General features: G+C 42.7%; 1 protein-coding gene across 1 annotated transcript in view; it reads left to right on the top strand.

Annotated features, from left to right (window-relative positions):
• Positions 1-17936, top strand: part of LOC135209146 (squamous cell carcinoma antigen recognized by T-cells 3-like) — a gene marked incomplete in the record, with an annotated part of 60601 nt that overhangs the window by 23091 nt on the left and 19574 nt on the right. The window contains 3 exon segments of the mRNA XM_064241802.1: positions 5766-5951; positions 7958-8131; positions 15005-15179. Of these exon segments, the coding sequence (XP_064097872.1) occupies positions 5766-5951; positions 7958-8131; positions 15005-15179 (535 nt within the window).

Genomic DNA, 17936 nt, shown 5'->3' with positions numbered 1-17936 from the left:
TCCCACTCCCAGGGACTTGTCCCCATCGTATCCTCAAACAAAGCGGAAGATACTTTTTGACCTGCTAGAGCAGATGCTCGAGAAACGGAGCAGTGGAACAGGTTTTAGACCTGGCAACGCCAGGATTTTACAACAGATTGTTTCTTGTGCCGAAACAATCGGGAGGGTGGCGGCCGGTCTTGGATGTAAGTCGTCTAAACCTCTATATAGAAAAGCAGAGGTTTCAAGAATGGAAGGACACCTCAGTCAGTTCTGGGGGCCTTAAGACCCGAAGATTGGATGGTATCACTCGACTCCGGCAGGGACGCCTACTTTCACGTCCCGATACATCCCCAATCGATGAAGTACCTTCGGTTCGTACTGAAAGGGAAGGTCTTTCAATTCAGGGCTCTTTGTTTCGGACTGAGTACGGCCCCTTTTATCTTCACCATCTTAATGAAGAACGTGGCGAGGTGGCTCCATCTTTCCAACATCAGAATCTCGCTCTATCTGGACGACTGGCTCATACGAGCCTCCTCGCAGACCCGGCCTGCCTGAAGGACTTGCAAACGACTCTGTCTTTAGCTGCGTCCCTGGGACTTCTGGTGAACTTCGAAAAGTCACATCTGACCCCAACACAGTCCATCGTGTATCTGGGGATTCAGATGGATTCAGTGGCTTTTCGGGCTTTTCCGTCCCAGGAACGTCAGCAACAAGGCATAGAAAAAGTGTTGGCCTTTCTAGGGAAGGATTCATGCTCGGTGAGGGAATGGTGATGAGTCTGCTGGGGACCATTTCCTCGCTGGAGAAGTTTGTTTCCCTGGGGAGGCTACACCTCCGACCTCTTCAGTTCTTTCTGTCGGACAGCTGGACAGAAAAGGACAACTTCGACATGAAGTTAAGCATTCGGAAGAGGTGAAGAACCATCTAAGATGGTGGCTCGATCAGTGGAAGCTGTCAGAGGGCATATCCCTCAAGCTTCAGAACCCCGACCTAGTGTTGTTCTCGACGCGTCATCCACGGGGTGGGGAGCAACTCTAGGGGGGAGGAAGTGTCAGGTACCTGGAGAGGGGAACAGGTAACCTGGCATATCAACTTCAAAGAGCTGGCAGCGGTTCAATTAGCGCTCCAGTTCTTCCAGAACAAAGTCTCCCGTCGTGTAGTTCAAGTCAACTCGGACAACACCACAGCCCTGGCATACTTGAAGAAACAAGGAGGAACAACACTCTCGCTCCCTGTTCGCTCTAGCGAAAGAGATTCTACTTTGGGCAAAGGAGAGAGAAGTCACAATATTGACAAGGTTCATTGCCGGAGTCGAGAACGTCCGGGCAGATCTCCTCAGTCGACAAGGACAGTTATTGCCGACAGAGTGGACTCTCATCAAGACGTATGCCAGGAGCTGTGGGGTCTTTGGGGATGCCCTTAGTGGACATCTTTGCAACGTCAAGGACGGCGAGACTCCTCTTGTATTGCTCCCCGGTTCTCGATCCGGGAGCAGTAGCAGTAGAACGCCCTTCTATGGGATTGGACGGGCCTGGATCTCTACGCTTTTCCCCCCTTCAAGATCCTGGGGGAGGTGATGAGAAAATTCGCAGCATCGGAGGGGACGAGGTTGACTTTAATCGCCCCCTTTTGGCCCGCAGCGATCTGGTTCACAGAGGTGATGTTCTACCTAGTGGATTATCCGAGATCTCTTCCGTTAAGGAGAGATCTACTCAAACAGCCCCACTTCGAGAGGTACCACAAAAACCTCTCCGCTCTGAGTCTGACTGCGTTCAGACTATCCAAAAGTTGGCCAGAGCGAGAGGTTTTTCGAAATCAGTGGCTAAAGCTATCGCCACCGCGAGGAGACCATCATCAATCGCGGTTTACCATCGAAGTGGGCAGCCTTTAGAAGTTGGTGTAAGAGAAAAGGAGTTTCCTCTACCACTACCTCTGTGAGCCAGATCGCCGACTTCTTGCTTTATCTTAAACAAGATCTGAAGTTGGCAGTGTCAACTATTAAAGGCTACAGAAGCGTCTTATCTGTAGTTTTTTCGCCATAGAGGTCTTGACCTCGCTAATAACAAGGATCTCCATGATCTATTGAGATCTTTCGAGACGACCAAGGTACCGCTACCGAAGTTACCTTTCGTGCAACCTGGATGTGGTCCTCAAATATTTAATGTCAAATCGCTTTGAACCTCTTTCCTCTTCGTCTCTACGAGATTTGACGAAGAAAACTGTATTCCTAACTGCTCTGGCGACGGCGAAGAGAGTTAGCGAAATACAGGCTATCAGCAAACACGTCGGCTTCAAAGGGCAAATGCGGTCTGCTCTTTGGGTATGTCCGTTTTCTGGCCAAAAACGAAAACCCTTCCAATCCGTGGCCTAAAACGTTCGAGATCAAGGGTATGGCAGAGATCATTGGTCAAGAGCCAGAAAGAGTCCTGTGTCCTGTTAGGGCTCTTAGAGAGTATATTCGTAGAACGAAGGATTGCCGAGGTTCTGCGGAGAACTTGTGTTCGGTCAAGAGACCAAACATGCCCATGTCCAAGATGCACTGGCATTCTTTTTAAGAAACACCATTAAAGAGGCGCACTCTTCTTGCAAAGACAGCGACTTTAAGCTACTAAAAGTTAATGCGCACGAAGTAAGGGCTATTTCGACCTCAATAGCCTTTCAGAAAAACATGGCTCTTAAAAGACATTTTAAGTGCTACTTTTTGGAGGAGTAACTTCAGTGGTTCGCCATCGCACCTACCTACGGGAAGGTGAGAACGACCTATGAAAACTGTTACTCTCTGGGCCATACGTCGCCGCAGACACTATTTTTGGGGGCAGGAGGTAGCACTCATCCTTTCCCATAGAAAAGGGTAGGTGAGTTTTTAATATTTGTATATTTATGGTTGTAGGGTCGGCTGCCGAGTACGGTCGTCCCTTCCTTTAGCCTTTGGTATATGGGAGTTTGTTGTTAGGCTAACTTAGGTGGTGGTTTTGCCTCGTTGCCCTCAGAAGTATGGTCATGGTCTAGTCACATTGTGGTCCCGTCCCCGTTGACAGATCATCTAGAGCGCACCAACTACCACAGGTCACTACCTTGTTGGTAACTCTAGTGAAGCAGAAGCAGGCTTGGGTGACAGTAATCACGAAGTCAGCTATGCTAACAGGTAAGGAACCAAGATGTCAATCATCTACATTTATATGTTTCCTAAAATCCTTTTGCTGTCTCTCCCACCGCCAAAGGTGGGATTCAGCTATATATATATCTGACAGGTAAGTTTCATGAACAAAATGATATTGTTAAGATACAATAAAGTTTGTTCATACTTACCTGGCAGATATATATATTTTTAGTACCCACCCACCTCCCCTCAGGAGACAGTGGAGATAGAAATCTGATAGAAAATGGGAATGGTTCCTGATACCCGCCTCCCAGCGGCGGGAATGGGTACTAACCACCCTAACTCCACTACGTGTGTCGTAAGTTTTAGAAATTCTGTCGGACTTCAGAGAATACAGCTATATATATATCTGCCAGGTAAGTATGAACAAACTTTATTGTATCTTAACAATATCATATTTAGTTAACCCTTAGAGATTTTGTTCTTTTAACACGTGCCTGATATTTACAAAAGCATTAGAGAGAGTTACAGTACATATATGAGACAGGAATGTGATGAGTAAGAATTCTTGTTGTAAATTTGAGCTTGTTGGTATTGTTAGGAAGTTTCTGACTAAGACTTTCTAGTCACATTTCAAGACACTACAAGGCCTTTCCTGAAAAATATGCTCTAGAAAAAGCCATGAAAATTGCATCAAAGTCAGATCAAAGAAGTTGGATAGGTATGTTGGAAGATACCAGACATTTAGAAAGCAAACAAACTTTAAATAATCCTCTGTACTGAATGAAATATTGATTCCGTTGTTACTCTTTTTACATGTCTAAATGTTCCTGGTTTGAGATCAGGGTACATCACAGCAAATTGCCTTCATTCTATCGCTGATCTTTTTGTGGTATAACTACTGGTTGTTTTAGCACAATGCCATATGTTTACATAAGCCTTATTGGTCAGTCAGCAGCTCCTTTCAAACACTCCCAAAGGAAGATGAGATAACATTTCCACTTGGCTAGTCAAGTTGGCACCTCTCGTGGTGGTTCCCCTTACAGGAGTAGTGCTGTAAGTGCACTGTAGGCATTACTTAAGGTTCTTTGCTGTGTCCCTTCAGCCCCTAGCTGCAACCCCTTTCATTTCTTTTACTGTAACTGTACATATTCTCTTTCCACCATCTTACTTTTCATCTTGTCATAACAATTGATTCATAGTGCAACTGTGGGGGTTTTCCTCCTATTACACCTTTCCAACCTCTTGCTGTCATTTTCCGTTTCACTGCTGAACGGCCTCATAGGTCTCAGCACTTGGTCTTTGGCGTAAACTCTATGTTCTGTTCCTTGCTCAAGGTTCTTCAGCACATGGACACAGGGAATCACAGTGGACTCTTCTGATTCATTCTAATATACACAGCCCATTCCTGCAGCAGGCGAAGTAGTGGATTACCTTGGAGTCATCAGCTAACAACAGAATTGTTTGTCATGCATCCTTGTCTTCCCTTAAGTTATAATATCAACTCTTCCAGTTAAGTTCCATTACCTTAATGAATCCAGGTCCTCTGTTTTCCTGTAAGTAATTTCTCATTGCTCATTGCTCTAGTTTAACAACTCTGAGGGTTTAGGTTTACAAAAATTTGTATAAGAAAATTAGATTTTTAAAAATTTCACTAATTCACTTTATAATGTACATAAATAAAATTATGTCATCACATGTATTACAATACATAGTATTACAGAATTCATAAGATTTTAAACATATTTCCTTGCTTTCAATATTTTCAGTGTATGATCCATCCTTTCCATCCTTGGTAGTTTGTAGATGATCATAAACAAAATTCTTTTTATTAAGAAACATGGCTGTAGTTCCTCCATTTCTGGGATGATACATGTTAACAACTTTCATGTATTACTTATTACTGTATATGAATTGAGTATAGAATTTAGGCCAAAGACCAAGCACTGGGACCTATGAGGTCATTCAGCGCTGAAACGGAAATTGACAGTTGCACTGTGTATCAGTTGTTAGAAGGGAGTGGAAAGTAAGATGGTAGAGAGAGAATATAAAAGAAGGTACAGTAAAGGAACGAAAGTGGTTGCAGCTAGGGGTCGAAGGCACGCTGCAAAGAACCTTAGGTAATGCCTAAAGCATGAGGTGTACCGATGGCACTACCCCTTTACGGGGATTACTGTATATGATCCGCTTCTCCTCAGAAGCCATCTTTTTGAGTAAATGTAAACTTCCTCCATCCATAGACAGACTTGTTCTTGTAATGAAGTTTAATTTTTCCTTGGGTAATCTTATCAGTTTCTAGTTCATGGTATTCTCTCAACTTATGAAAGCTTTTCTTTGTTCATTGCTGTTTGTTGACACAGGAAGTGAGCTGTGGTTAATTTAGTTTCAAGACCTGCAAAAGAAGTACATATCATAGTAATATGTGATCCTGTCATCTGTTGGAGAGTTAAGTATTTAATAATACTGGCAGTGGGAAAGAACCAATAGCATATTGGAGAAATAGTTTTTTTTTTCTTTGTAGCTGTAACTCTTTGAACCATTACTTTGAGAATTTTTGCTAAAACCAATTGATTTAATCGATATGTTTACCAAGATCTTTTATGTTAGTTGCATCAACAGTGACACTGAAATTTATTTGGAAGTTTTATGATGGTATGTTTATGACTGATGCATATTTTTACAGGTTTGTGGGAAGAATATGTTCGATACCTACTTAAGCAGTTCCAGGGACTTGATTACGTTGTGTTACCAGTCTGTGAACGAAGTCAGAGAAATTGTCCCTGGTCTGCATCCCTTTGCTCACAGCACATCAGAGCTTTGCAGTTATTTGCTCAAAAGGGTGACAGTAATCTCACCAAGAAAATTAAAGGTTGGTGTTATTATTTATGTTTCTGTGCATTTGCTTTTTAATGAATGATTATATTTTTAACTGAATATCATGACGGACAAGTAATTACTTCAGTTGTAATTTTTTTATTAAATGCTGAATGGCCATTGAAGTTTTTTAAAGTTAAAAAATCAAGACAGCCTAATGGCTTTATACCAGCAGGGGTCCTTGCTTAAAGGCAGTCCAGTAGTGTGGTATGATTAAAAAAGGAGTAAAAGGCTTGGTGTGAGTCTCAGGATTTTGTCCAACTGACAGAAAGAACACAAAATAATTGTGCTGAAATAGAAGAAACACCACAGCACATTTAGTACTTTTGGCAGGAAGAGTTGAAGATAACTTTCCCTTAAAAAGTTTTATTAGTATAACAGAATAGACACTAATTTTTTTATACCATAGTTAGAAATTAAAACAGAACATTTAGACTGGATATTCACAGAAGAGAAGAACTGTATTACAGTCAGATGAAAATTTAGTCTTTGGCTAAAACTGTGTGTGTGTGTAGTTTTATTTCCTTCATGTACTCTTTTGGCTTCAGTTTTATATAGTTAATTTTGTTAGTTGATTTTAAGCAAATATAAAATGCAACCATTCACTTTATATTCTCCCTAACATTTAACATTTGGTCTAACATGATTAACATGATTCACATTTGGAATTGTTCCCCAAGAATTCAAATCACGGCCAACTAGTTGTTGTAAGTAAGCATTGACAATGTAGTCTTAGATTCAGTATAATTTTTTAAACAGAATTGTCAGCAGAGAATCAAATGTCTATTTTTTATTCTGTATCTTCAACCCCTTTGGAGTGATACTTGTAATTGCTTTTACTGAAGTGGTCATATATGGTTATACCAATTTGTAGGGAACAATAGACAATTAAAAAAGTCATATATATTTATACCAATTTGTATGGAACAATAGACAATTAAAAGAAAAAAAGAATTTTCTTTCACTGTTAAAAATATCTCCCCTACTTTTATCAGAATTGACATCAATACTATAATAATTGTTCTCTTTTTATTCATAACCCACTTTATGCAAAGCTCACATAGTATTTTTCCCATCATGCGTTTTGATTTGTTTGTTCATTTGATATTCCTCATCTGCAGGATATCAATTTTAGGGGTACTTCAAGTGTTTCTCATCAAATATTATTTGGACAGGTTGGCCCTTATCTTGGTTAGATTCCTGTAGAGGGGGCCACAGCTTACAGATTTCTGTGAATGATGCGCTGTAGCCAGTGTTGGACGTTCTAAGCTTTCTCTTAATGCAGTGTTGATTACTGCCCTTTACTATTTGTAGCGTCTCGTGTTTCTGTAGTATTGCTGTATAGATGTCAAACTTTATGTGTATCTTTCAGTAATTTTCACTTCATTTATAAAATTCTAGAAATATGATTTGTTGGCCACATTTACTGTAATGATAATGACAGTTTGGGTCAGCCCTTCTGAAAACCAAGGAAATGAGAATGAAAAACAGTTTAACCCCAAAGGGAGCAATGGACCTGTCTCTTGAAAGATGGAAAATTGCAAGAATCGGTGAGAATGAAGCAGGAAAAGGAATCTAAATTGCAATAGCTGAAGGGAAGAAAATCCAAAGCCTTGTAGTCATAGCATTATACTGACTTCACAGAGTAAGTGTGAGAAGCAGGGAAATTATATTAAAGTATTGCTGGGGGATTAGCTTGATGCTTTAAGTGCCAGTGGTTGTTTTATACCTCTTACCTGTAATTTTTTTTGGAAACTATGAGGAGAGAGATAACTCCAATCAAGTTTCAATCACTGAGCACTGCAGTAATTTTTTTAATGTACGTTGTAAGATTTCAGTTCGTAGATAAAATTTAAAACATCATTAAAGTTGTTTGTATTATATAAAGCTGAAATTGCTCTCCAAATCTATAGTAAACTGGAATTTGTAAGTGTTGTGCATAGAAATGTTACCAGAGAAATTTTTGCTGCTTTTAACTTATTACTGTAAATCCTTTTACAGGTGCCTTAGAAATAGGTCTTGGCTGTGGCCTCCAGTCCGGTAGCGAAGCCACCCGTATGTGGATGGCGTATTTGGTATACTTGCGCAGACAGATCGATTGGGATAAGGAGTTTGAAAAGCCATTGCACGATGTTAGAGAAGCATGCCAACAGGCCATTGAAATGATTGATGACAGTGAGTGATTTGGCAGTTTAACTTCAAATGTGGGAAGGAAAAGCATTTAGTAAACAGTATTATTTGTTCATGAAACTTACCTGTTAGATATATATATAGCTGTATTTTTCCGAATCCGACAGAAATTTAAACACTTACGACACACGCAGTGGGAGTCAGGTGGTTAGTACCCATTCCCGCCGCTGGGAGGCGGGTATCAGGAATCATTCCCATTTTCTATTCATAATTTTTCTGTCGCCGGTGCTGAAAACACATGTTTTCAGTACCTCCGTCTTAGGATTTTGGAAACTTCATTGCCGCTAAGTATCCTAATTGTCTTTTGATTTATTCACTTGGATTTGTGGCTAGGCATACGCTATCTTAAATTGATTTGAATTTGATTCATTTTTGCATAAAATATCTGAATCTAGTTAGGCTAGTTTCAGACGGGGTTGTCTGCAAAGATAGGGGGTGGCTACCGAAAGCTTCGGTAGATTCGCACTTGGTATGTACGAGGGGTATGGGTCTTGCTTCTTTGTTGAGATTTGTCATGTAAGGAGTGTGAGACTTTGTCTATTCCGTAAGGAAGACGTATGATTCGTATGTACGCAATTAATCAGTAAACATGTCTAATTCCGTAAGGAAGACGTATGATTCGTATGTACGCAATTAATCAGTAACAAAAGTCAGGGTAGTGAACCTGCTAACCTTCCTGTAGACTTTATTTTGCCTAAACCCTGTAGTATGGGCGCTACGGGCTATGTATATGTCTACGAGAGGTGCTCGCTCTCCTTCATTGCTGTGAAGTGCTACTTCTGTAATTGTTACTCCTAACCCTGCAGTGTTGCCTTCGGGCCCTAAGCAGTGTCTGTAGAGAAATTGCCCTTTCTCTGATACTCTTCGATTCGTACTTAGAATCGAAAGTGCTTGCTTTAGAGAGTAAAAGAGAAGTGCAGAAGTGCAGTGATACCCCTTGTGTAGTGGAGGGTGCGTCAGATCGCCTCGTTTCGCCTCTAGGCCGGGACCTCTGCTTGACTTCCAGACGAGGGAGCATGTCGCAAAGCCTAAGGAGGGTTACAAGGAACACCCCCACCGATCTGGCGTGCCTTCGGCAGTTTCTGATGAAAAAAAATTCCAGACTGCCAAATGTGCTGCGCGTGCACGAATCCTGAAGGATTGCTTCTCGTCCTCCGAAGAGTCCTCCCATGCAGGGGTTGGAGCTTTCGGAAGGACTCGCGCCCTCTAAATAGAAGCTTTATAGAAGAGGACGCTTCACGTCCTCTCTCTCTCTCTCGTTATGCGTTTCAGTGAGAAGTAAGAAGGCGAACGTCGCCTGAACTCGTGTCCGTCTTTCCACCGAGAAATACGTAAAAGAAGTCATAGTAGCAGGAAGCTTTGAGAGCGGACGCCCGGGACGCTCGGATGGACTCCAGCGCCGCGCGGGTGCACGCCAAGCGCGCGCCAGTGGACGCCGAAGAATGGCGCGCCAGTGGACGCCGAGCGTGCGCGCCAATGGACGCCGATGCGCGCTCCAATGGACGCCGAGCGCGCTCCAGTGGACGCCGACGGCTCCAGTGGACAGCCGAGCGTGCACCAGCGCACGCCAGGTGTGTCGCCTGGCTGAACGTTTCTGTTGAACTCTTCAAGCTCTTGTTTCAGATTTGGGCTTTAAAGAATTTTTACCTCTACCTTCGAATGATACCTTCTACCTCACCTGCAAAGAATGTGAAGTAGGCAGTGCTTCGGAGTAAGCTTAAAGTGAACAGACAACTTCTTCTTCGAAACCCAGCAAGACATCGGGTTTCGTGAATTCAAGAGGTCTCTGTCAATTAATATTGCTTTTCGCATAGGTGGATGGAGTTAAGGAAAGCTCAAGGGAAGTTCTCGTTTGCTCTACCGCAAGCTTTGCCATTCTGCAATAAATTTAAGTTGCCACTACCGCAGTCAAGACTTTGCGATAAGGCAGTTACGGGTTAAAGGCTCGATGTCGCCTGCACGTCAGGACTCTCGGCAACGTTCAGTGGATTCTTGCAAAGGCACTCATCAAAAGGACGCTCTTCAGGAAAGCGCAAGACAGGACTGCCTTTGCCATACTGCCAATAAATTTTAAGCTTAGCAGGCATTAGTTGTGATACGGGAGAGGAAGCTGGTTGGAGAGTTTCTTCCTCTTCCAGGATAATTTTGCCGCTTTTTAGCCCATCTGAAAGGGCTTTTCAGATGATAGATTTTGTTAGTTCCTAGTCGGGACTACGCTGCCGAATTGAACATCGTCGTTCTACCTGACGTAAGCCACCCGTCTCTTAACAGGATTCTTGCCCCTTCCTCGTTTGAGACAGGAATCGGAAAATAAATGCTCGACTTCCTGGATACGTTTTGTCAATTCAGTGACTTTCCCCCATTGACAATATACTATCGTTTTGTCAAGTAAGTGGTATCCCCTCATTGACAAAATATCTCTTTGTCCCGTAAATGGGTTAGTTCTCATTGACAAACATCTCATTAACTTGATATTGCGTAAGCGAATAAGCTCTTATTGACAAGATTCGGAAGAGCTCTCATTCGTCATTCGCAGACTCGTACAAGAAATAGACTTGTAGACTACGTCAATGAACGCTTATGTCCAGTAACATAAGAAGCTTGAGCTGACTGCTTTCGATTCTCTTAAGTTTTTGTTCATGAAACTTGCCTGTCAGATATGTGTAGCTGTATTTCCGAATTCAGCTATATATATGTCTGCCAGGTAAGTATGAACAAACTTTATTGTGATATAATTTCATATTTTGCCTTGCGTTTTTTTATTTCTTTTGTTGGTTCAAGCATATACGCTTGCTGTAGTTACCTCTTCGGATGGCAACCGAGGTCTATGGTCCATTTTAAGGACATTTTAATCGTTACTCCCTGCAGCCTTCCAGGAGTTTCCGATTTATCTTTTACCGTTGTATGGTAGTGTTCTGACGACACAAACGCATCTGTATATTTAGCGTTTTCTGTTTCGCTTAAATATACCAGCTTGAGAGTCTTTCTGCTCAAAAAAAATAACGGACCTATTTCTTCGTAGAATGGGTAGCTGGCAACCCAGACATAAAGTTAAGAGACGACGTTCGTAAGCTGCTGGCTGCTGCTGTCACTGTCCTCTGACTCCTCTCCTCCAGTCCAAACGAGCCAGTACCAACTCGTTCGCTGTCATGCGCTGTAGGTTAAGTCCTTCTCTCTCCTGCGGGATTGACTGACTAACCGTATCTTCTGTGCTGGCAGTTTACGTCTCTCTCTCTCCTGCGGGATTGACTGACGAACTGTATCTCTGCCCTACAATCACGGACTTTAGCCTAAGATTGAGGGATTTCTTACATGAATGAATAAACATTGCATTCGTTTGGCCTTAATATGTTCTACAGAGATATCTTACTCCTTTCGGTGCTCGTTACCGCACGGTATAGGACTACGAGTCTACCACAACATTGCACTATTATATGCTCTCTTGCTTAGGCAAAGCGCAGCCTTATTAGGGGAAGTAAGCATACTCGGGGAGGGAATGGATGAGCTTTGCTGGGGACCATTTCCTTCCTGAAGAAGTTTGTTTCCCCGAATAGACTGCAATTCAGACACAGTTTTTTCCTACCGGGAAACTGAAATATTATTCAAGATCTAGGAATGATTCTGGAAAATCATCTCAGTGGCGTTTTTATCACCTGAGGTGATAGAAAGAAGGTGCCGGACATCTGGACAGGGTTTTCAGATGTCCTGGATCTTAATCGAAAGAAGTAAAAGCGATTCGGTAGTCCCTCCAGTCCTCGTAACGAGTTTTGGGAACCAGTGTCCAGATCAACTCTTGATATTCCACAGCTCTCTCATATCTTAGAAGTATCTTCTCTCGGTCCCGGTTCGGGTTTACGAGAAAGAGCCTATTATAACAACAGGGCGTAGAATGTAACGATCCTCTAGAGGTTCGTTACAGGATTGCAAAAGTCCGTCGAATCGTCTCGATCGAAGGCAGCAACTACTGACTTTCGAGTGGAATCTTTCTTTAGAAGTAACTTGAGGAGTTGTGGAGACTTTAGGGACGCCCTTTCATTCTTCTCTTCGATATGTTGAGGACGAAGAGGCTTCTTCTCTGCTCCCTTATTCTCGATCCGGGATCGGTACATTAAACGCCATCCTATGATATTGAACGGGGATGGATATTTAGTCTCTTTTCCCCTTTTTTCAATCGCTTAGGAAATGTAATAAGAGGATTTATGACGTCACAGGGAGGACCGAAATGAACGCTGAATCGCCCCATGTTGGCCTTCAGGATCCTGGATTCACAGAGGTCACCATACTTCCTAGTTCACTTTCCAAGGACCTTTTCCGAGAGAGTCGGTCTACTCTAACTCGAAAGGTACCTAACTACTATATACATCTCCGCTCTGAGTCTGACTACGTTCAGGCTATCGAGATGTTGACAGGAATAAGATTACCGTCTTCCATTTCCGTCTGAAAGAATGGAATAAGCTGGCAGTCACAACTATTAAATGAATACGCAAATATGTTGTTGACGGCCTTTGGGCTCAGAGATTTGCTTCTGTCAAACAACAAGCCCTTCACGATCTTTTTTGAGTTCTGTGAATCTCGAAACTCGCTCATCCATCTACTTTTTGTCTCACCTGTTTTCTCGGAGTCAGACATCGTGCGAGATCAGGCGACATATAGTAGCCCTGAGGTTCTTGTTGACGAAGTCGGTTGCGTTTATACACCCCCGATGATCGTAACATGAGACCAGGTTGGACTGTCAGGCATTCTTCCTTCGGGACTGAATCGCCTTTTTGCTCCTCGCTCCTTTCTCCTGGCAACCAGAAGCTCGAGTCAGGAGTGGGCTCAAGGAGTTGATTCGCCTAACGACGTTGGGTTGCGTTGATACACCCCCCAAGGTTTGCTTAGATTGAATCGCCCAGGCAGTCCAGACAATCATCCTTCAGCGAAGAATAGTGCCTTATGGTCTTCAGGGTACAGCCTTGCTGTCCTTGATTCGTCTGACTGGTCAACTGGTCGGTCACCTGACGTTAGTACAGACGGACTGACTGTGCATGTCCAGATCGAAGCTTTCAATATGGAACTTAGACGTAGTCTGAAGTTCTTGATGTCAAAGCATTCGAACCTCTCCTACCTGTTAACTTCTTGCATGTGATCAGGAAGGCCTTCTTCTAACCACCCTAGATACGACAAAGAGAGTTGTGAGATTTTAAGCCATCGTCACAAGTTTTGGCTTTAGAGAACACAAGGCGGTGTGCTCTCTAAGCTTTTCGTTATGGCCTAAGAATGGAAACCCGTTTTTGTCCTTGGCCAGGAGCTTGGAAGCAAGGATGGCACAGTTAGTGGGCAGGAGCCAGAGAGAGTCCTGTGCCCTGTCAGGTCTCTCAAGTTTTATCTACATAAAACTCAAGAAAGTCGAAGTCGTACGGACAATCTGCAGTGTTCCGAAAAGACCAAGAACTTGCCCATATCGAAGAACACCCTGGCTTTATTGTTAAGGAGGTCTTTAAAAAAAAAAAAAAAAAAAAAAAAAAAAAAAAAAAAAAAAAAAAGCTCTTTCTTTGTCTTTGCACAAAGATTTGAAATCTTTTGATTTGAATGCTCACGAGGTGAGGGCGCGGCCTCGGAAGCATTTCAATAGAGCATGGCCACTCAGCAACATCCTGAGTACCATGTTTTAGCAAAGCAACTCTGTGTTCAATTACACTCCCTGCGAGATGTGAAGATGGCATATGAGATCTGCTGCTCGCTAGGGCCATACGTGTCTGCGGACACAATCTTGGGGGCAAGAAGTACCACTCATCCTATCCTGTAGAAAATGGTTAGGAAGAGCTCTTAATTTAGTTGTTGAGTCGCCGACAACGGCGACTTCTTAACTCTTAAGCCTTAGTTAATACACCTTAACTTTGGCTAGGTGGTCAGGTGGTGATATATATATATATATATTTATTTTACTTCTTAGCCCTCATGGTATGGTCAATATGGTCTAGTCACGTCGTGGTCTCGCCCCTGTTGACAGATCATCTGTAGTGCACCCAGCTATATAGGTCTCTACCTCGCTGCAACTCTAGTAGCAACAAGCAGACTTAACGCGGCAGTAACCACGAAGTCAGCTATGCTAACAGGTAAGGAATCAAGATATCAATTATCTGCATATATATGTTTCCTAAATCTTCTATTCTGTCTACTCCCACCACCAAAGGTGGGATTCAGCTATATATATATCTGACAGGTAAGTTTCATGAACAAAATGATATTGTTATGATACAATAAGTTTGTTCATACTTACCTGGCAGATATATATAATCAAGTACCCACCCACCTCCCCTCAGGAGACAGTGGAAATAAAAATTATGAATAGAAAATGGGAATGATTCCTGATACCCGCCTCCCAGCGGCGGGAATGGGTACTAACCACCTGACTCCCACTGTGTGTGTCGTAAGTGTTTAAATTTCTGTCGGATTCGGAAAAATACAGCTATATATATATCTGCCAGGTAAGTATGAACAAACTTAATTGTATCATTACAATAACATTTTTTTTTTTCAAACAGACCTTTGTCTACTGATATTTCCTACCTTGAAAAGTTGGTGGCTTTGATGTCAGATAACACTTAATTGATTGGTAATCATTTAATTTAATGTTAACACTTTGATAGTTCAGAGAAATGGTAATCTGTGTTTCATACCTTTATTCAGTGTCTTAATTTAAGAAGTTTGCATACATAACTACTGTATCTAAGTAATCCAATACATTAATTGATGTAATATCTGCTAATTTTCAACACATTTACTGCTTGCAAAAGCATCTTTGTCACATCTTAAGTTTGTGTCATGGAAAATTCAAATATATATTTAAATTCATGCTAATTCACTTTTTTCAAGACTTTGGGGAGGAAGGAGATATTGACAGCGAGGTCGCTAGATTCTGGGCACGTATTGAAACAGAATTGGCAAAAAACCCTGAGAGATCAAGAGAGATCTGGAACGACATTATTATGAAGAGAAACGACAACTTCAAGAACTCAAGTCTGTGGCTTGAGTTTATAAATCTGGAAAGGTGTGTGTCTTGCTTTTTTTAATTCCAGTGGTCTGCTTAAACTATTTACAACTAATAATAATCTTCATTTGACCAAACATACATTATCAAAGACTAGTCAGATATTGATTCAGTTTAGTAGTTTGTAGGATTGCCTATGGTAAGGATGAGAGTAAAATCTGGTTTGTTCATGAAACTTACCTGTCAGATATATATATAGCTGTATTTTCTGAAGTCCGACAGAATTTTAAAAACTTCCGACACATGCAGTGGTCGGTCAGGTGGTTAGTACCCATTCCCGCCGCTGGGCGGCGGGTATCAGGAACCATTCCCATTTTCTATTCATAATTTTTCTGTCGCCGGTGCTGAAAACACCTGTTTTCAGTACCTCCGTCTTAGGATTTTGGAAACATCATTGCCGCTAAGTATCCTAATTGTCTTTTGATTTATTTACTTGGATTTGTGGGATTTGTGGCTAGGCATACGCTATCTTAAATTGATTTGAATTTGATTCATTTTTGCATAAAATATCTGAATCTAGTTAGGCTAGTTTCAGACGTGGTTGTCTGCAAAGATAGGGTGTGGCTACCAAAAGCTTCGGTAGATCCGCACTTGGTATGTACGAGGGGTATGGGTCTTGCTTCTTTGTTGAGATTTGTCATGTAAGGAGTGTGAGACTTTGTCTATTCCGTAAGGAAGACATGATTCGTATGTACGCAATTAATCAGTAAACATGTCTAATTCCGTAAGGAAGACGTATGATTCGTATGTACGCAATTAATCAGTAACAAAAGTCAGGATAGTGAACCTGCTAACCTTCCTGTAGACTTTATTTTGCCTAACCCTGTAGTATGGCCTACGGGCTATGAATATGTCTACGAGAGGTGCTCGCTCTCCTTCATTGCTGTGAAGTGCTACTTCTGTAATTGTTACTCCTAACCCTGCATTGTTGCCTTCGGGCCCTAAGCAGTGTCTGTAGAGGAATTGCCCTTTCTCTGATACTCTTTCGATTCGTAACTTAGAATCGAAAGTGCTTGCTTTAGAGAGTAAAAGTGAAGTGCAGAAGTGCAGTGATACCCCTTGTGTAGTGGAGGGTGCGTCAGATCGGCCTCGTTTCGCCTCTAGGCCGGGACCTCTGCTTGACTCCCAGGACCCGGGGAGGGAGCATGTCGAAAGCTTAAGGAGGGTTACAAGGAACCCCCACCGATCTGGCGTGCCTTCGGCAGTTTCTGATGAAAATCCCCAGACTGCCAAAGTGCGTGCGCGTGCACGAATCCTGAAAGATTGCTTCTCGTCCGCCGAAGCGTCCTCCCCGTGGAGGGGTTGGAGCTTTCGGAAGGACTCGCGCCCTCTAAATAGAAGCTTTATAGAAGAGGACGCTTCACGTCCTCTCTCTCTCGTTATGCGTTTCAGTGGGAGAAGTAAGAAGGCGAACGTCGCCTGAACTCGTGTCCGTCTTTCCACCGAGAAATACGTAAAAGAAGTCATAGTAGCGGAAGCTTTTGAGAGCGGGCGCCCAAGCCAGGCGCGCGCGGGTGCAAGCCAAGCGCGCGCCAGTGGACGCCGAGCGCGCGCTCCAGTGGACGCCGAGCGCGCTCCAGTGGACGCCGAGCGCGCGCCAGTGGACGCCGAGCGTGCACCAGCGCACGCCAGGTGTGTCGCCTGGCTGAACGTTTCTGTTGAACTCCCATACTGCCAATAAATTTAAGCTTTAGCAGGCATTAGTTGTGATACGGGAGAGGAAGCTGGTTGGAGATTTTCTTCCTCTTCCCAGGATAATTTTGCAAGCTTTTTAGCCCATCTGAAAGGGTTTTTCAGATGATAGATTTTGCTAGTTTCTAGTCGGGACTACGCTGCCGAATTGAACATCGTCGTTCTACCTGCCGTAAGCCCAGTCTCTTAACAGGATTCTTGCCCCTTCCTCGTTTGAGACGGGAATCGAAAAATTAAATGCTCGACTTCCTGGATTATGTTTTGTCAACTTCCAGTGACTTCCCCCATTGACAATATACTATCGTTTTGTCAAGTAAGTGGGTATCCCCTCATTGACAAAATCTCTCTTTGTCCCGTAAATGGGTTAGTTCTCATTGACAAACATCTCATTAACTTGATATTGCGTAAGCGAATAAGCTCTTATTGACAAGATTCGGAAGAGCTGTCATTCGTCATTCGCAGACTCGTACAAGAAATAGACTTGTAGACTACGTCAATGAACGTTTATGTCCAAATAACATAAGAATCTTGAGCTGACTGCTTCGATTCTCTTAAGTTTTGTTCATGAAACTTGCCTGTCAGATATGTATGTAGCTGTATTTCCGAATTCAGCTATATATATGTCTGCCAGGTAAGTATGAACAAACTTTATTGTGATATAATTTCATATTTTCCTGCTTGCCTATTTTACTTCTGGTTGGTTCAAGTCATATACGCTTGCTGTAGTTACCTCTTCGGATGGCAACCGAGAGGTCTATTGTTTATTTTAAGGACATTAATCGTTACTCCCTGCAGCCTTCCAGGAGTTTCGATTTATCTTTTACCGTTGTATGGTATGCTCTGACGACCACAAACGCATCTATATATTTAGCGTTTTCTGTTTCGCTTAAATATACCAGCTTGAGAGTCTTTCTGCTCAAAAAATAGCGGACCTATTTCTTCGTAGAATAGGGTAGCTGGCAACCCAGACATAAAGTTAAGAGACGACGTTCGTAAGCTGCTGGCTGCTGCTGTCGCACGTCTGTCTGTCCTCCAGTCCAACCGAGCCAGTAGGCAGTAACAGAT

The sequence above is a fragment of the Macrobrachium nipponense genome, chromosome 37, assembly GCF_015104395.2.
Source record: "Macrobrachium nipponense isolate FS-2020 chromosome 37, ASM1510439v2, whole genome shotgun sequence".
Classification (NCBI taxonomy): Eukaryota; Metazoa; Arthropoda; class Malacostraca; order Decapoda; family Palaemonidae; genus Macrobrachium; species Macrobrachium nipponense.
This window is presented reverse-complemented; position numbering and strand designations above follow the sequence as displayed.